Raw genomic sequence first — 20,956 nt, 5'->3', positions numbered from 1 at the left:
AGTTGGACCATTACGGAATAAGGGGGGTAGCTCGTTCACCTCTTACTTTAGCAACAGGCAGCAAGCGGTCATTATTCACAATGTTGATAACAGCTGTGATGTGGGATCTGAGTGGGGTACTGTCAAGTGGAGGGTGCCCCAGGGATCAGTGTTGGGGCTGCTCCTGTTCCTTATTTATATAAATGATATGCGCTCTAGTATTATGGGTAACTCTAAAATATTTCTGTTTGCTCATGACACTAGCTTGGTAGTAACGGATGTTGTGTGCAACATTGACTCGGTTTCAATTAGTGCAGTACATGACCTAAGTTCATGGCTTGTAGAAAATAAACTAATGTTAAATCACAGTAAGACTCAGTTTTTACAGTTTCTAACACACAATTCAACAAAACCTGACGTTTTAATCTTACAGAATGGGCATATGATTAGTGAAACTGAACAGTTCAAATTTCTAGGTGTTCAGATAGATAGTAAGCTGTCGTGGAAAGCCCAAGTTCAGGATCTTGTTCAAAGACTTAATACTGCCATTTTTACTATTCGAACGGTCCAAAATTGAGTGATACTTCGACACAAATTAGTCTACCTTGCTTATTTTCATTCATTTATGTCATATGGTATTATGTTTTGGGGTAATTCTTCCCATTCTAGAAGGATATTTTTGGCTCAGAAACGGGCGGTTCTGGCAATAAGTGGAGTGAGTTCATGAACCTCTTGTCGACCTCTGTTCACGAGTCTGGGTATTTTGACATTGGCCTCTCAATATGTATATTGAATGAGATTCTCACTCTGCAGCGGAGTGTGTGCTGATATGAAACTTCCTGGCAGATTAAAACTGTGTGCCCGACCGAGACTCGAACTCGGGACCTTTGCCTTTCGCGGGCAAGTGCTCTACCAACTGAGCTACCGAAACACAACTCACGCCCGGTACTCACAGCTTTACTTCTGCCAGTATCTCGTCTCCTACCTTCCAAACTTTACAGAAGCTCTTCTGCGAACCTTGCAGAACTAGCACTCCTGAAAGAAAGGATACTGCGGAGACATGGCTTAGCCACAGCCTGGGGGATGTTTCCAGAATGAGATTCTCACTCTGCAGCGGAGTGTGCGCTGATATGAAACTTCCTGGCAGATTAAAACTGTGTGCTCGACCGAGACTCGAACTCGGGACCTTTGCCTTTCGCGGGCAAGTGCTCAACCAACTGAGCTACCGAAACACGACTCACGCCCGGTACTCACAGCTTTACTTCTGCCAGTATCTCGTCTCCTACCTTCCAAACTTTACAGAAGCTCTTCTGCGAACCTTGCAGAACTAGCACTCCTGAAAGAAAGGATACTGCAGAGACATGGCTTAGCCACTAGAGATGGGGGATCCGCTCTTGAACTAATTCATAGAGTTCAATCTTTCAAAGGAGTGAACAATCAGTGATTCAGAAAAAAAGAACGGTAGCTCCAAACGTTTCCCACGGCAAGAGAGAGAGAGAGAGAGAGAGAGAGAGAGAGAGAGAGAGAGAGAGAGAGAGAGACGGAGCATATCAGCAGCGCCTCTACTGGTCAGAGCACAGTGCACGCCACACAACACAGCCAGCGCCGGCCTCTGCCCTGCTTCTACCTTGGCTGCCTGCATTGTGCAGTGCCCCATTGGATTTTGTGTTTCACATACGCCATGCCGTCTCTGTGCGTCGTCTGCCGCCTGCAGTGTCTGGCGCAGCGTAACTTCGCATCGCTCTCTGTCGGCGATCGTTTCAGTCGCACGTCCTGCCCTCTGGGCAGTTGATGCGAGCAACAGGACAGAGAGCCACCTAGCGGATAACATAGGAACTACTTGCAAAAACCTGCTCGCAAGGGAACGAACGATTTGTCTCGGAGCGGGTGAGTTCACCGCTACCCCCACCCTCGGAACTCGCCCGCTCAATGCTCGCCCCACCGTCTCGACTCTAGCCAGAGCGTTGAGCAAAGCGACTCAGGTGTCACGGCTGGTCTCTGCGGTCTTAGCTCACACAGTAATACAGCTCGCGGCTCGACCTACTCGACTCAGCGCCTCTGCATCGGAGTCCGTCTCTACTGGATATTGTTCTTCGTAGTAATACCGCTATGTATATTACATTATTATGTTATGTATACATCAATTGTTTTTATTTTATTTTTATTTGTTTAAACTGATTAGATTAGGTTCCTGATGACTCCTCTTACTATAGGATTTTTATTATGGACACTCGAATTTACGCTTTAATTACGAGCGAACCGATAAACGTATCGCAAAATGTGATACACCAATATTTTCCTTGTTTTATTCTGCGTAAGGCTATATGCAGCACTTTCGTTTTACAGTCAAATTTATATATTTTTTTTTCTTATTCTGGTACGGATTTTGCGATTTTAGGCGTCTTCGGAAGGAAACGTTCACTTTAAAAATATATGGCTTGCGATGTATTTGTATGAGGTTAATGAAATTTTAATACATTATAGCCAAATATATTGTTAATGTAAATCTCAAGTTACAACATTTTCCGATCACCCAAAAAACCACGATAGTGCAAAATAAATCAATAATCAAAAACTTTGTCATATCGTGGAAATTTCAATAAACAATACAAAATTCTTACTCATTATCTGTGTTACTTCAAAATAGGATCAAATAAGATCAAAATACAGGTATAGTACTGGAATAAACCAAGTTTAAAGGGAAATGTGCCTTCCATTTATTTTCTATTGTAAATGAGTGGTGAGTCATGAAAAAGAGCTAATTCATTTCAGGGAGTGAACAGTTCTGATCCAATCTCTGAAAAGAACAGTTTTGCCCATCTCTATTAGCCACAGCCTGGGGGATGTTTCCAGAATGAGATTCTCACTCTGCAGCGGAGTGTGCGCTGATATGAAACTTCCTGGCAGATTAAAACTGTGTGCCCGACCAAGACTTGAACTCGGGACCTTTGCCTTTCGCGGGCAAGTGCTCTACCAACTGAGCTACCGAAACACAACTCACGCCCGGTACTCACAGCTTTACTTCTGCCAGTATCTCGTCTCCTACCTTCCAAACTTTACAGAAGCTCTTCTGCGAACCATTCTTCTGTAAAGTTTGGAAGGTAGGAGACGAGATACTGGCAGAAGTAAAGCTGTGAGTATCGGGCGTGAGTTGTGTTTCGGTAGCTCAGTTGGTAGAGCACTTGCCCGCGAAAGGCAAAGGTCCCGAGTTCGAGTCTCGGTCGGGCACACAGTTTTAATCTGCCAGGAAGTTTCATATCAGCGCACACTCCGCTGCAGAGTGAGAATCTCATTCTGGAAACATCCCCCAGGCTGTGGCTAAGCCATGTCTCCGCAGTATCCTTTCTTTCAGGAGTGCTAGTTCTGCAAGGTTCGCAGAAGAGCTTCTGTAAAGTTTGGAAGGTAGGAGACAAGATACTGGCAGAAGTAAAGCTGTGAGTACCGGGCGTGAGTCGTGTTTCGGTAGCTCAGTTGGTAGAGCACTTGCCTGCGAAAGGCAAAGGTCCCGAGTTCGAGTCTCGGTCGGGCACACAGTTTTAAGCTGCCAGGAAGTTTAATATGTATATTCCTTATTGTCATTTCTTGTTACCAATATTACTTCATTCCCAAGAATAAGCAGCTTTCACTCGGTTAATACTCGGCAGAAATCAAACCTCCATTTTGATCAGACTTCCTTAACTCCAGTGCAAAAAGGTGTGCAGTATACTGCTGCATCCATTTTCAATAAGCTGCCACTCGAATTCAAAAATCTTAGCAGTAATCCACATGCTTTCAAATCAAAACTGAAGAGTTTCCTCATGGGTCACTCCTTCTATTCTGTCGTGGAGTCCCTTGAAAAATTAAGCTGATTCTTTTGTAATGCTGATAGCGTTTACTTAACCTTACGGACAGACTTTTTTTCAGGTTCATGAACATTTATTTTTATGTGTTATTACTTTTATGTTGTAAGTTCATGTACTGACACGTTCCATGACCTTGGAGATCTGCTCCTCAATTTGGTCCTACAGAACTTGATGTGTAAATAAAAAATAAAATAAAAACACATAGATCACAGGATATGACATCATACACATTGAGATGTGTGAAAACTGCTGCATCATGATTCATGTTTAAATTTATTACTCTTTTAATGTGTGCATGAATTCCTAAGGGACCAAACAGCTGAGGTTATCGGTCCCTAGAGTTACACACTATTTAAACTAACTTATGCTAAGAACAAGATACACGCCCATGCCCGAGGGAGGACTCGAACCTCCAGCAGCAGGGGCTGCGCTATCCATGACTTGGTGCCTCAAACTGTGTGGCTGCTCTGTGCAGTATTACTCCTTTGCTACAAACTCTATTCACAACATATTTCGCACATAGTATCCACATATGATAGTGAATGCATCTATAAAAATGTGAAATTTTATGACACATAGTTCAACAGATATGACATCACAAACACTAGGGTTGGTGAAAATTTGCTGCATCATGCATGAAGTTTTAATACATTCATTCTTTACTACTAACTCACTCGTACAGTGAAGTCAAATTAAGGAAATCCCTGACACCTGGCAGCACTTTTGACAGCATTCAACTGCAAAGCGCAAATGGCTGTAGATGAAAACAGTAGCCGTATACAAAGCTATGAAGAGACATTGCCACAGAGACTTTTACAAAATCATGTTGTCGACACATGAAGCAGTTGCGCCCAGCATACAGAAACTGTCCAGGATCATGTTTCTTAATTTGGATAGCGTACTAATACATTTGTACGTTATGCATATTTCTATGTAAGGCTCTTTCATAATTTCAAAGGTGTTTCATGTTTACAAGGAAATGAAATTATTTTGATACTTCACTAGAAACAAAGTTCTTTTTGTTTTAGTTCCTGATAGAAAACTGGCAAAATAAATACCCAGGCAATGCTGGGTTTATCAATTAGTTACACATATTAAAGCATATGTAATCTAGATTTCTCCAAATGTTTATTTAAGTATCTTGTAAACATTTAAAGTCTGACCTCTGCTTAAGACAGTGTTACTACTCAGGGCACATATTCGCTGAAAGCCCCACTGATGGCTGTTAATCAGTTGAAATCGATTTGCAAAAGTAAATAAAGAAAACATTATTTTGTGACTGGTTGCTGCTTATTTGGTAATTTAAAGTAAATTTGTCAAGAACTTGAAGAGATTTTTGCTAACAATGATTCCCTGTTCTGTGATACTTACAGGGCGTTACAAAAAGGTACGGCCAAACTTTCAGGAAACATTCCTCACACACAAATAAAGAAAAGATGTTATGTGGACATGTGTCCAGAAATGCTTAATTTTCACGTTAGAGCTCATTTTAGTTTCGTCAGTATGTACTGTACTTCCTCGATTCACCGCCAGTTGGCCCAATTGAAGGAAGGTAATGTTGACTTCGGTGCTTGTGTTGACATCCGACTCATTGCTCTACAGTACTAGCACCAAGCACATCAGTACATAGCATCAACAGGTTAGTGTTCATCACGAACGTGGTTTTGTAGTCAGTGCAATGTTTACAAATGCGGAGTTGGCAGATGCCCATTTGATGTATGGATTAGCACAGGGCAATAGCTGTGGCGCGGTACGTTTGTATCAAGACAGATTTCCAGAACGAAGGTGTCCCGACAGGAAGACATTCGAAGCAATTGATCAGCGTCTTAGGGAGTGCCGATGACTCGCGACTGGGGAAGACCTAGAATGACGAGGACACCTGCAATGGACGAGGCAATTCTTCGTGCAGTTGACGATAACCCTAATGTCAGCCTCAGAGAAGTTGCTGCTGTACAAGGTAACTCTGACCACGTCACTGTATGGAGAGTGCAACGGGAGAACCAGTTGTGTCTGTGCCATGTACAGCGTGTGCAGGCACTATCAGCAGTTGATTGGCCTCCACGGGTACACTTCTGCGAATGGTTCATCCAACAATGTGTCAATCCTCATTTCAGTGCAAATGTTCTCTTTACGGATGAGGCTTCATTCCAATGTGATCAAATTGTAAATTTTCACAATCAACGTTTGTGGGCTGACAAGAATCCGCACGCAATTGTGCAATCACGTCAACAACACAGATTTTCTGTGAACGTTTGGGCAGGCATTGTTGGTGATGTATTGATTGGGCCCCATGTTCTTCTACCTACGCTCAATGGCGCACATTATCATGATTTCATATGAGATACTCTACCTGTGCTGTTAGAACATGTGCCTTTACAAGTACGACGCAACATGTGGTTCAAGCACGATGGAGCTACTGCACATTTCAGTCGAAGTGTTCATACACTTCTCAACAACAGATTCGGTGACCGATGGATTGGTAGAGGCAGACCAATTCCATGGCCTCCACGCTCTCCTGACCTCAACCCTCTTGACTTTCATTTATGGGGGTATTTGAAAGCTCTTGTCTATGCAACCTCGGTACCAAATGTAGAGACTCTTCACGCTCGTATTGTGGACGGCTGTGATACAATACGCCATTCTCCAGGGCTGCATCAGCGCATCAGGGATTCCATGTGACGGAGGGTGGATGCATGTATCCTCGCTAACGGAGGACATTTTGAACATTTGAAGTCACGCTGGTACGTTCTGTTGGTGTGTGGTCCCATTCCATGATTAATGTGATTTGAAGAGAAGTAATAAAATGAGCTCTAACATGGAAAGTAAGCGTTTCTGGACACATGTCCACATAACATATTTTCTTTCTTTGTGTGTGAGGAATGTTTCCTGAAAGTTTGGCCGTACCTTTTTGTAATACCCTGTATATATTTACAGGCTACACACAGGGTGATTCCGGAGGAATGACACTCAATTTTTGAAGCGATACTACACATACACACATCAAATTTTCGATAATTACAGAACTGAAGCAGGTTGAAGACTACACACATGAAGACAAGTGTAAATATTACTTAAATACTGTGTAGGTGTTGTGGTAGACAGAATACTGGTGGAAGAGATGACTGATTCATCCTACAATGGGTGTGAGGATTCTCCAACAGATGGCACCACTGTGACATCCTACTGAGGCAGTAATTGCAAGTGTACTCACTTTGCAATCGTGGCTGGATCAATGAGCAGTTGTGAGGCCATATGTGTGTTGTGCTTGAGTGTTATTTAGTTGAGAAAATCCATTGTGTCCATAAATACCGACATCCCACATATGTATACCCATGCACACTAAGCAGACATGTTGTTTCTGTATGGGTAATGTAATGGCAGTGCCCACGTGGCTGTGACAGAATACCATAGGCATTTCCCTATAGACGAACCCCCTGTGCCATGAAATTTCCCAGGATTTTTCAAACATTACATGGATCTCGAACAGTACCCAATGTACACGTAATATCAGAATGTGAGGCCGTCCAATCATATGAGGAAAGGAACGATGTTATTGAAATGATACGATGGATTACCATCACCAGTACATGGTGCTTTAGCTATCAGCTCAATAATCTACAACTGTGAGTGTGGCGCACATTACGTTCTGAGGGCTTGTACCCATTCCAAGTGCAGCTTGTGCAACATCTGCATCCCAGTTACTTAGTAAGCAGAAAGCAATCTTGTGAATGGTTGGCTGTTCACAGATACTTCACGCAACACACTTTATTTACAGATGAGGTTATATTTACCTAGAATGGTATCATGAAGACCTGTAATTCTCATACATAGCAATGTTAACCCACGCAACACGACGGAAACAAGATTCCAAGTTAGGTTCTCAGTGAAGGTCTGGTGTGGTATGATTGATAACCTGGTGATAGGGTCTGCGTTCCTGCCAAACTGATTGACAGCCCACAGCATATGCACATTTCCTGATAGAAGACCTCCCTGCACTTTTGGAAGGCATGACATCAGAGCAACAACAGCAAATGTACTTGTAACATTATGGACCATCGATTCACTGTATCACACAAGTATCCCAGTATCTGAATAACACATTTCCTCTATGGTGGATTAGCCATGATGGACCCATTAACTGGTTTGCCAGACCACCTGACCTAACTCCATTAGACTTTCGTTTATGGGGTAGGCTAGGGGTATATCCATGCTATGAAGGTGGATACATGTGAAGAACTTGTCACTCACTGATGCTGTTGCCTCCATTAAAGCCTGGTGAGAGGTTGATCAATGTGCAACACAACCCATCCTCCAATGCACTGACAAGTGAACTGAGATGGGTAGGGGACTTTTTGAGCACCTCTTGCAGGATGAATCAGTCATCGGTCCCACCGTTATTCTGTCCACCACACCACATACACAGCATTTTGGTAAGTAATATTCACACTTGCCTTCATAATCATTCATGGATGTGAGTAGTTTTCAAACTGCTCAGTTCTGTAATGATCAAAATTCAGACACGTGTTCATAGGAGTTTTTCAGTTTATTTACACATGTAGAATCAACCCACAAATTGTGTGACATTCCTCCTGAATCACTCTGTATATTAAATGGATATGTACCATATGATCGTCCAAAAGTTTATTAAAGAATCCTGTAAAAATTTGAAGTACATCGTTCAAGAACTTTTCGAGATTTTTGTTAGCAAGGCTTCCCCTTTTTACCCTGCATATAAAAAAATATGTAAGACTATGCCCTTCTGAACATTTATTACAGTATCATGTAAAAATCTGAAATAAATCAGTCAAGAATGTTTTGAGATTTTTGGTAACAAAATTTAAACAATGACATGTCTTCATGTCGTAGTATGGATGTAGAACAGGCTGTTTTTACACTACCTCCTGATGTAGCTGAGGAGGTTACAAAAGGAGCATGCGGAGTGTTGAGTGGGGCATGTTCACACTAGTGTAATATAACAGCAGCTGAAATGACTGCTTTGCATTTTTCACTCATGGTGGATCCTGATATCATTTTCCCAGTGGATAAGAGCAATACTACAGTTGTGTTGGACCTGCAATATTATGTTCAAAATATGCACTGTTTACTATCTGCTCTAGAATATTGCAGGTTCAGTGCTGAACCAACAAAAAGAGTTGAGAGGAAGACTGTCAACCTCGTGAAGGAAAGTTCCTTGTCATAGGAGACTATCAATGGTCTTAATCCTTGTTTTTGTTGTTCCCCTTAGATTATATGCCGCCCTGAAGCCCCCAAGGCCATTACCAGTAACACTGGTGCTTCAACATACTGTGTAGTAGGATGTCTTGCTAATTTGTGTGTTGAATCATATTATTTTTCTTTCTTTTCTTATTTATATAAGCTACATATAAACTCAATGAGCTATAAACCAAAGACATCAGCAAAAGTAAATTAATAAGTTGTTTTGTGGCAAGGATAATGTTGTGATACATTGTTAAACACCTGTACAAAACAAAGTAGGAAATATGTTCTTCAATTTATTAATTCGTTTATCTTTACCCTTTTGTTTCGGAAAATGGTGGCGTACAGGAGTTTGCTTGGATCCATCGAACCAACATTATTAAAAATGTGTAGTCATTAAAAGTATAATAAACAGTTATTAGAAAAGGAATATTTATTCGTGTGGTTATAAGTTCAATTCCTACCTTTTCATGATTTCACTCTTCACTGAGATCTCATATCAAGAGATTCGGTGCAGACAAGAATAATTAATGCCGTATCTGGAGGAGCGTTCTTGTAGCGACATTAAACTCAAGACTAAACACAATGCAATTAATGTGAAGGCAATGATGCGGACTTGATAGGCACCTATTGAACTTAGTTTACTTATGCTACAAATATTGTTCTTCGAGTGTTCATGAACTTATAGACACACTGACAATTTCAATGGTTGCGGTACCACACACTACAGGAAGGAGCAGTACATAATGCAAATTAGGTAGCACACACTACTGGAAAGAGCAGTACGCAAAACAAATTATGTTTATTGAGCTTGAATGTAATGATACTGAAGGTCTGTTGATATTGGTATCACTTAAAGTTCACCCAAGATTCTGCACAAATTCATGAATTAGCTTCAAGATTTTCTCAACTATTCTTTCCAATCAATTTTTCCAATTATTCAAGCAATTATTACTCCATCTTCATTTCCACAACACTATTAAATGGCGACCATTTAAAAGATGGTGTCGAGTGAAATATGAACAGACATTTCAATTGTTAAGATGAAAATTTTTGAGATAAATGATTCATATTATTGTTACAAGGAATTAATGAAACTTTCATTGTATTTGATACATGTCCTCGAAATTGGGAATGATAAAACCACTGAAGGAGCACATTAAAATTAAATCCTACCTACAAATGAGACAAGCTGGGAATGCTGATTTCAGTGGTAAAGGTAGGAATCTGCTACACTGTATGCTTTACGGCCACACTTGGTGCCGTCTCTCTGGCAGCAGATAATCTCTTTTCCTTCCAATTAATATCCCTTACGGAAAGTGAATTTCTACAGGAAAGATGAAAATTTGTACAAAGTCATCATTAAAGTGCAAGATAAATCACTTAAATTGTATAAGACTGTGTCCAATAATAACCAGTTTCATTAGTGAATACGCACTTAAGCCTACTTTAATTGAAAAGTACCCATAGAGACAAAAATTTCATTTTTGAAAAATTTTATTCATAATTTTGTTAAAAACTATTCACAATGGAGACAAAGGAAATAGCCATTGGAGAAAACTCATTACAAGATGCAATATGCCAAAATGTTGGAAATCCGAGATTTGCAACAGTTGAAGGCAGAGCGCCAACTTGTGAACTCCGGGCGCTAATGACCGTAGCAGTTTTGCGCTCCCACTATCAATAAATGATGACACTGGTAATATAGCTGATCATTATGTCACTTTTGTGACGCTGCATGAGACAATTTCTCAATTCTCACCAGTAAACTTTTTTTTCAAATAGTGAAACTGAAGGGTGCAACAGTGAAAATTGCTTTGATTACTTGCTCACGACATCGCAAACGCAAGAGCAGGAAACAGTTCGTAAAGACAAGGCAAATACCAGTGAGACACACAATTTGACACAAATCATGCCACAAATAACACAACAAATGATGACTAACTGAAAACCCTCAGCTGCCGACAGGTGTTGATATACCTCGATGTGGACAGTTGAAAATGCGTGCCCCGACCTGGACTTGAACCCAGGATCTCCTGCTTACATGGCAGACGCTCTATCCATCTGAGCCACCAAGGACACAGATGAATGGCGTGACTGCAGGGACTTATCCCTTGCACGCTTCCCGTGAGACTCACATTCCCAACTGTCCTTAGCTGAGGGTTTTCAGTTAGTCATCATTTATTCCAGGGAAAAGCTGCACGGTCATCAGCAGTATTCTGTTCTTTTGAGAACAGTTACTGTCTTCACATATATAGTTAAAGGCTACCCAGCCATTGACCTTCATCTGTGCGAATGCGCACAGGTTGCCTAAACTCTTACAGGAATCACCAAAGCGTGCGCGAGTAATGAGTGGATGGGCAAATGTCTATAAGGTACATTACATCTGCAGAATTGTGGACAGTTGGGAATGTGAGTCTCACGGCAAGCGTGCAAGGGATAAGTCCCTGCAGTCGCGCTATTCATCTGTGTCCTCGGTGAGTTGCATCTGCGTGCGTGCGTGTGTGTGTGTGTGTGTGTGTGTGTGTGTGTGTCTATTGTTGATGAAGGCCAATGATTGAAAGCTTTAATTGTGAAAGTCTTTTTGTTGTTTCTATCTGCAACTCAACATATCCGCTATATGGTGAGTAGCAACTTTCCTTCTCATAATATTGTACAATAATATTAGATTTCGGTTGCTGGAAAGGCACATTCCAGAATATATGTTGTTAGTTGTTAAGGAAAATTTTTGTTTGTAGTTTTTCTTATATGTCAAATGTGTAAATGATAAGATGAGTGGTTGTAAAAAGGAAGAATTTTACTTTTATGTGTCTAGAGATAGCGATACTCTAAATACAACCCTTCATCTTGTGCGTAGCCAAGTTGTAAACAATTAAATGAACTTGCGAAATGCACAGTATCGTGCAATGCAATATGCAACTCACTTTGACGCAAGTGGTATCAGAGTGACGCTGTGCATGTGCACTGAGGAGCAAGCTAATCAACAAACCACAAGAGCATGCGCACCAGAAAGGCACAGCTGGCAGTGTTGGAGTGCCCAAACCAAACAAACCTGATGAGCTACAGCCCATACTAGCATTTGTAAAGCCTATCAAATAAACAGAGACACAGAAAATTAAGAGATAGTCTATACTATGACTACCTACAACACACACACACACACACACACACACACACACATACACACACACACGGATAAGCTAGGGATTACATACACACGACACAGGAAAGGGCGCTACACTACAAGATATTTACTTAAGCTACACTACTATACACATTATATCTATGTATGTACAATATTTACAAATTTAAGTATTGAAAGTGCATGCACTAGTCATACTTGATAGATGAGAAAAGTCTTGCTGAAGGTAAACAAGCAAGCACAGTGTAAGTGGCAAACTGAATAAGAGGTCGCACCACGCCTCTAATACACCTTATGTTCCAGATTTATACGGCAGGTAGAGACACACACATGACACAAAATAAGTTTTGTGATAACATGACTGCACACTGAAATAAATGAATACATGACTATAGCAAGAAAGTATTAGTAGCCATCAAGCCACTATACACTTGTCTTGGAAGATTTAGTTTTTACATTAGTATTAACTTTTATCTTCCACAGAATGATGCATTGACACGTCCTAAAGTGAAGAAAGATAAATGCTTGTAGAATGTTAGGTACCATATAAACATAAGAAAGTACCGCCCCACAAGTAAATATAATTGTAAGTTTATGATATGTATGAATGTGATAGTGTGACAGTAGGTGAAGAAGAAAACAGTAGCATTACTTCACGTATCACAATGCTGAAGTAAGGCTGAGTACTATCAAATAATCAAGGGGTCGAAACCTAACTACACAGAGTGTTGACTACCCAAGAAAGCATCAAACACCTGAATTATATTGAAATTTTTATGCGCATTTGTTCATCATCATCTTGGACAGTTTCCAGCCTCTAGTTGGGTCTGTTTGGAACATAGGCCTCTCCATCATCTTCCGTGTAGCCACAAATCTCCAGCTTCACCTTGATCCAGTCTTTTCCTTTCTTCTGAATGCATTCCTCCACTGCTTTCAGCCATCTGTCTCTCGGTCTTCCTCTTGGTCTCTTTCCTTCCAGTTTCACCTTGTGTATTCTCCTGGGTATCCTCCTCTTCTCCATTCACTTAACATGCCCATACCATCTCAACCTTGATTTCTCTATCTCCTCCTGTAATGGTTCCACCTTCATTGACTCTCTGATCCTCTCATTTCTTAACCTGTCTATATTTGTCACTCCAATACTGTTCCTCAAGAATTTCATCTCTCTAGCGTGTACTTTGCTTTTCTCTCTTCCTTTCATAACCCAGGTTTTGGATGCATATGTTAGGATCGGGACATAGTATGACCAGTATATAATCTTTTTACTGATTTGGGGTATACCCTTGCTCCATATCAGGTTTCTAACACTCTTCCAAAATGCTTCTGCTTTAGTCCCCCACTCGTTTATTTCTCTGTTGTTTTTTCCATTTTCTTGTATCAGGCTTCCTAGGTAATCGAAACTCTCTGCTCTCCTCAATCATTCCGCACCAATTGTCATTACAGTTGTTCCTCTCTCTTTTGTTCTTGTTGTGATAATAATCTTGGTCTTCCTTATACTAAATTTCATCCCATATTCTTGTACTGTTCGTTCCCATACGTCCAACTTCTCTTGTACTTCCTCCCCCTTATTCCCCCAAATCATTAGATCTGATAGAGAGGCGAGGCCATGCGTAGTGATCTGAACGGCACGTAGTATCTATTAAGTGACTATTGTTTACTTCTTTGATTTTTTTCTGAATTGATAAATATGCTCCAGCAAGAAGTCACTGTAAATTGAAATAAAATGTATGTCAATTTATGCTGTAAATGAAAACAGAATCTATTATTGTATGAATGTTACATGAAGCATGTGTAGCCAAACGAGTGTAAAATATGTAGTCATATAACTGGAATCGAATATTGTAACGAAAATGAAATCTTAAAAAATGTACTAAAACTAAATGACAAGTAATGACCGGGTATATAAAAAGGGGAGAGAATATGTTACAGATTATAACGTATATGAGTAATGACAAGGGCATGTCAGCAAATGAATAGGGTAAGTGTATTTTGTAATTGTAATTGTATTTGTAATTTATTATGTTCTGTGTACGGTATGTGGAAAAGACACTAAAGAAACTTTACATATGCAACAGCATGAAAGAGGTCAAAAACAAAGCGCAAAAACATACGAAACTTGGCTGCAAAGTGCCAAGTGTATGTGCATTGAATCAATATGTGCATGGGTGCATCGTAAACTAAAAATGGCAATACTCCATTTAACACAAACCTTCTGCACCCAACAATGCTGTAAAAGCAACAAGGAACTTACCTTGTTGATGGATGTCAGACGCACAGCTGGTCTCCCCACTGAATAAGTGAGAGCAGCGAGGTGAAATGCATTTCTCGGGCGACTGATATGGAAACCAGTTGTCACCGCATCAAAGAATTCACAAAGGATCATGCCACTGAACACAAGCTTCACAAATTCGTGCAGTGAAAGCCACTGCAAATGCACGACAGACACTCTGGCCTCGTACTGGACATGTGAGCATGGACTGTGATGATAATGGATGTAGGGCATCGCACGCATACTTCGCAAGCTAAACACTGTGCAGATGCTAACTGACAATAATGGGACTAAACGGTTACAGCATGCACTTTGTTAGGTGAGAAAACTTATACATGCATGTGTTAAAATAAGCTGACATGCCCATATAAATTGCTAACCATTCACGATAACTCCAATGGCCGAAAATAAAGGCTATGTCCATACCGGCCAGGATTATCAAACCTCAAAAAGGGAAATAAGCTCAACCACTGGGCACCTCCGTATGATGTCAGTGCACAGTGAGGGGCAATTGTACTGAATCATATTATTGTTCTTTCTTTTCTTTATGTAAATTAATGAGTTGTTTTGTAGCAAGGATAATGTTTTGATACATCATTAAATATCTGTATGAAACAAATAATAAATACACTCTTCACTCTTCAATTTATTAATTCATGTACCTTCACCCTTTCATTTCAGGAAGTGGTAGCGTACAGACATATGCTTGGACCCATCGTACGAGCATTGTTAAAAATGTGTATTTTAACCATTCATTAAAAGTACGAGGGCCGTTCAGAAAGTAACCTCCGGTTGATTTAAAAAAATACACCAAGTTAAATAAAAATATTTTAATATATACATCTTACAACTACATCTTTGCACTATTTTTCTACATAGTCTCCATAGCGATTGAGGCACTTACCATATCTCTTCACAAGCTTTGAAATTCCTTCTGCATAAAAATCACCCGCTTGTGCCTGGAGCCAGCCTGTGACCGCATCTTTGAGCTCTTCGTCGTCATCAAACCGCTGTGACCCGAGCCATTTCTTCAAATGCATGAAGAGGTGATAATCACTTGCCGCCAGGTCTGGGCTGTAAGGTGGATGGTTGATAACGTCCCACTTGAAGGACTCAAGAAGGGCCGTTGTTCTGCGAGCAGAGTGAGGACGGGCGTTATTGTGCAAAAAAACGATACCGGAAGTCAGCATACCACGGCATTTGTTCTGTATAGCCCGTCGTAACTTTTTTATTGTTTCACAGTACACGTCTTGATTAATGGTCGTACCACGTTCCATGAATTCAACCAACAACACCCCTTTGGCATCCCAAAACACCATTGCCATCAGTTTTCTGGCAGAAAAATCTTGCGAGGCTTTTCTTGGTTTGGTAGGCGAATTTGAATGTGCCCACATCTTTGATTGTTCTTTTGTCTCAAGGTTCACGTACTTAATCCAGGTTTCGTCACCGGTCACGATTCTGTTTAACAATGGTTCTCCTTCGTCCTCATAACGTGACAGAAAGTCTAATGCAGAGGCCATTCTTTGAGTTTTGTGGTGGTCGGTAAGAATTTTGGGCACCCATCGTGCACAGAACTTACGGTAACCCAATCTTGCTGTCACTATCTCGTACAAGAGAGTCTTAGAAATCTGTGGAAAACCAGTAGACAACTCCGACATTGAGAAACGTCGATTTTCACGAACTTTTGCATCAACTGTCTGAACGAGTTCGTCAGTCACCAATGATGGTCTACCACTCCTCTCTTCATCATGAACGTTTTCTCGTCCACTTTTAAATAAACGTACCCATTCACGGACAACTCCTTCACTCATAACTCTTGGTCCGTACACGGCACAAAGCTCACGATGAATAGCTGCTGCAGAATATCCTTTGGCTGTAAAAAATCTTATGACAGCACGCACTTCACATTTGGCGGGGTTTTCTATTGCAGCACACATTTCAAACTGCCACAAAAACTAAACTAGTGCAGGTACGACGTTCACTCGACCACGGCTTGATGCCGACTGACCTGTTGAGTGCGTGAACGCACAGATGGCGTCGCTACTCCCCCCACAACCCACACTGTGACCGATCGGAGGTTACTTTCTGAACCGCCCTCGTATTATAAAAAGTTATTAGAAAAGGAATATTTATTTGCACAGTAATAAGTTCAAATCCTATATGTTCATCATTTCACTCGCCGCTGAGTCCTGGATCAAGAAGTTCGGTGCAGACAAGAGTAGTTAACACCATATCTGGAGGAGTGTCCCTACATCAACATTGTCACACTCAAGACTAAACACAATGGAATTAATGTGAAGGTAATGACTCAGACTTGATAGGCACCTATTGAACTTGGTTTACTTATGATTAAAATATTGCGCTTCTTGTGTTCGAGAACTTATAGACAGATTGACAACTTCAATGGTTGCGGTGATTATATGGTACCATACATAATGCAATTAGTTTATTGACCTTTAATATAATGACATTCAAGGTCTGTTGATAGTGGCATCCGTTAAAGTTCGCCCAAGATTGTACACAGATTCATAAATTACCTTCAAGATTTTCTCAACTATTCTTTTTAATCAGTTTTTCCAATTATTCAAGCAATTATTAATCCATTTCCATTCCCACATCACTATTCATCTGTTAGGTTGTGAGTGCATCACATTAAGAGCTCAGCATACTACTTAGATCAGTTAGAGGGATTGTGTTTCAATGTCTGTGATTTTTTCCTATGTTTCGATGTGGTCTCTCTCTTCATTCACATTTCTCCAATTGAGGTTAGGTTTGATGTAGAATTAAGGAACCTTTTTCAACATGTGTTGATTTCTATGTACAGACAGATGGAGTTGTGATGGAGGAGTTCTTTATCACCCATTTTTGCCAAACTGTACGTGGGAGATTTTGAGGTACATGCCCTGGAGTTGGGGGACACTGAAACCTCCTCCTTTTCAGATATGTAGACAATACTTTTGTTGTTTGGACTCATGGATGTGAGAATTTAAACAGCTTTATAGAAAATCTGGATTTAGTCCAACTGAATATTTGGTACATGACAGAGTGAGAAAATGATAGCTGCCTTTCCTTCCTTGATATGTTGATAAGGAGAAAGATTTCTGAAATGCAATTTATGAGAAGCAAACTCACACTGACTTATATCTTCAGACTGATAGCTGTCGACATCTGGTTCAGTATGATGGATACTTTGTATCTTGGTTTGTAGAGTCCACAACATCTCAGGCAATGAAAGTTTGTCAGCTGAGTTAGCCCACATAAAAGTGACCTTTCACTAGAATGGTTATAGTGAAAGACAGATCAGATACACATTATGCTATCGACCAACAATGAAATGGGCGGGTGGTGAAAAGTACAAGGTACCACCTAAGTCTACAGCCTTTTTCCCTTACACAGGTAAGTTTTCCAACAGGAATGGTTGTACCCTGCGGAAGCATGATGTGAATGTGTTTTGCAACCTTCTGGACCTCCATCTAAGATTAAGGTTCTTTTAGGTCCCATAAATGATGATCTTGCTTTGCATCATGTGGTTATCAACAATATCCATTGCAGTTGTGGCATGTAATAAGACGGGTCAGGCTTTCAGGACCATGGAGGAATGGTATACTGTGCATAAGTGTCATATAAATTTACAACAGCTAAAAAATCTGCTATCCCAGAACATTACCTTGGTACTGATTATCCTGTAGAACACAACTACACATAAGATACTGGCACACACTTCCAGCTACTAGGATGGCGTAATTAAGGAAGCATTTGAGATTATATTAGCAAGAGACCTTATAAATAGAGGTGGTGGTTTTTGTTTAAATTCTGCTGTCTCCCTGGTAAAATAACACGGGGACAGAATGAAAGCTATCTCACTCATTGGTGATTAATGTTCACTATCACATTGGTCGTCTTTGGTCATGTTGAGGAGGTAGTGTTCAGAGAGAGGGAGACTGTGTATGTGTATGTGTATGTGTGTGTGTGTGTGTGTGTGTGTGTGTGTGTGTGTATGTGTGTGTTGGGGGAGGGGTCTTTCTTCACGTGCTCTGTACAACATGATTTTGAATTTCCTTGTGTACCCTTCTCACGTAGCATTTGCAATTTGAAAAAGACAAGAGTGTGCACCTGTTGAAATAATAGTGGTTGTCAAAGACTTCACCCACCTGCATTCCTGCAAGTTGTCTGAATATTTTATATGCAGGTAAACTCAAGTTCACAACATTAAATTTTTCTACCAATCAATGTTGGAAGAACCTATGAACAAAATGAAATTCTAGTTGACTATTTCTAATAATATCAATTATGCACTGCGAGGCACAAGTAACAAAATAGTCCTTAGCTACGTAGAGAAGAGACAGAAAATTTGTCATATACAGAGAAAAATTTAGATATAGAACTTATCTTACCCGTATCAGATGGACCAGCGCCATTTAAATTACCATTGGAAACATCTTGTAACTGTTTTTTGTTGTTAACAGTGCTATATTTGGATGCAGTTTTATCACTATTCAAGTGACTTGCTGAAATAAGTGCTTTGTTGGTGTCTTCATTGTAAGTTTTACTTTGTAAACACAAACTCTCCTCACATAAAGGCTCAGGACCCTAGATAAATAGCATGGTTCAGTCAAAATAAAGATTCTATTAATCAGTCATATATGTTACACATTTCTGTTTCCCATTAACAATAGTGATTTGTGATACTTTAAAAAGTAAACTGTTTTCACTGTTCATAACGATCCTTATCATCAACAAAGTTCTTTGCGTGGTGTAATATTGCACACAATATCTTACCAAAGAATACAAGGCAAGGAAAATAAAATGCCACAATTCATGAGTAATAATACGTGAAAGAAATATTTACACACGATTTGATAGGATTCTAATTGAATTGGTGAGTTGGAAAAGGGGCCATGTTCCAGAAAGCAAATTTTTCAAGAAAGAGAAAAAAGAAAAACCGTTTTACTGCAGAATAGGTTTAAGCATGATGCTGTGGAGTTGCCATGTAACAATTGGCTCCAGGGTGAAATAACATCCACCATTACAACATACTCTAGCCATCAACTGTGGTCAGTAATCAAGTTTTAAGGTCTGGAGATAACCCCTTTCTGAACTTGATGATGATGATGATGATGATGATGATGATGAGGCAACTGGCATTCTGCTTACAGTGTAAGGATTGTGTTATGCAATTTTATATTAGTCATGTTGATTATAACAATAAAAGAGTGTGGTATGAGCATAGAGATTTATTTATAATGCACCCAACCACTGGTAAAATACAGCATAGGTATGTACGATATGAAAGTGTGATGTCTATTCTTTCACGTCCGAAAAACAGACACAACATATTCATATAATTGATTTGCCTTAACGGGCAATGAATTCACTACTTTCAGTGTGGATACACAAAAATGTTTGACCTCCTGTGGGTATCTCAAAGTAGCACACACGGAGGACATGGACGGACACTGCGGATATCCCAAACAGAAGCTGTTTGGGATATTAAACCACAAACACATTCCTTTTTTGTTCTCATTTCCAACACAAAATTGGCAATATGAATAGTGGGGTAATGTCAGATTTGCAAGCTAGTAGTGTGATATCATGTGGAAATGTGGGTTGGCCAAGAGTTGTGCCAAGACAGTTGGCACAATTTTGATAAACATTGCGTCTGGGTGGCATAGTGGTTAACACAATTACCTAGTAAGCAAAAGATCCCAGGTTCATGTCCCGGTCCGGCACCCATTTGCAATCGTCGCTGCGGATTCTGCATGAAGACCCGATGCAGCTGACATCAACAGTTTCCTCACTTACTTTCCCCTCTCCCTCCTCCACCTTCATTTTACATAAAGGGGGATATGCTTCACATTTATCTTATCCATTCTTTGCTGGCCACTGGCAGCTACTGTTATAAAATAGTTTCTGCTTGTCAGGTATGTACTGTAAAATTTTCTTTACATCGTTTAGATTCTTCTTTTTTATTGGAACAGCTCCACTACAGGTTTGTTTACACAGACATGGCCCCTTTCCTAATTCAATATCCTTCGATTGAGCGCTTCTCGTGATGGTACATGACCCCACGTTATACCAAATGACACATGCGGATATAAAGATCAGTTAACTCCAGTAAGCACAATTTGACAAAAAAGTGACTCCTTTTCCAACAGATCAATTCAATTAATTCTTTGACAATAATAAATAAAGTAGAAGCTAACTATGAGCAACAATAAATTATTCAAAAACTTTCCTAAATGAATATAATAAGTAATACACTGAGCCTCAAAAATTTGTTACAATACAAAAAGTGTGACAAGATAAAAATATTATCAAGAATCACATGGTAATCTGATGAGAAGAGGATGATAATTAGAAAACAGCTGATAAATTCCTGCTTACTCTACAAAGATGGAAAAACTGTGTAGCAGATCTAAAGAAGTAGAATAGAGCACCTATAATCTCTCCTAATGTGTTTTATTCAAACTACATTTAACTGATCCCAAAAATGAATCCTTTCTGATG

At 40.1% G+C, this 20,956-nt stretch overlaps 1 protein-coding gene across 2 annotated transcripts in view; it reads right to left on the bottom strand.

Annotated features, from left to right (window-relative positions):
- LOC126188200 (uncharacterized) overlaps positions 1-20,956 on the bottom strand; it is a 318,265-nt gene that overhangs the window by 89,125 nt on the left and 208,184 nt on the right. For both annotated transcript variants that reach the window (XM_049929743.1, XM_049929742.1), the window contains exon 8: positions 18,844-19,039. In XM_049929743.1, the coding sequence (XP_049785700.1) occupies positions 18,844-19,039 (196 nt within the window). The remainder of the gene's footprint in view (positions 1-18,843; positions 19,040-20,956) is intronic.

The sequence above is a fragment of the Schistocerca cancellata genome, chromosome 5 (assembly GCF_023864275.1).
Source record: "Schistocerca cancellata isolate TAMUIC-IGC-003103 chromosome 5, iqSchCanc2.1, whole genome shotgun sequence".
NCBI classification, from domain to species: domain Eukaryota; kingdom Metazoa; phylum Arthropoda; class Insecta; order Orthoptera; family Acrididae; genus Schistocerca; species Schistocerca cancellata.
The sequence above is the reverse complement of the archived record's forward strand: the minus strand, read 5'-3'. Positions and strand labels throughout refer to the sequence as shown.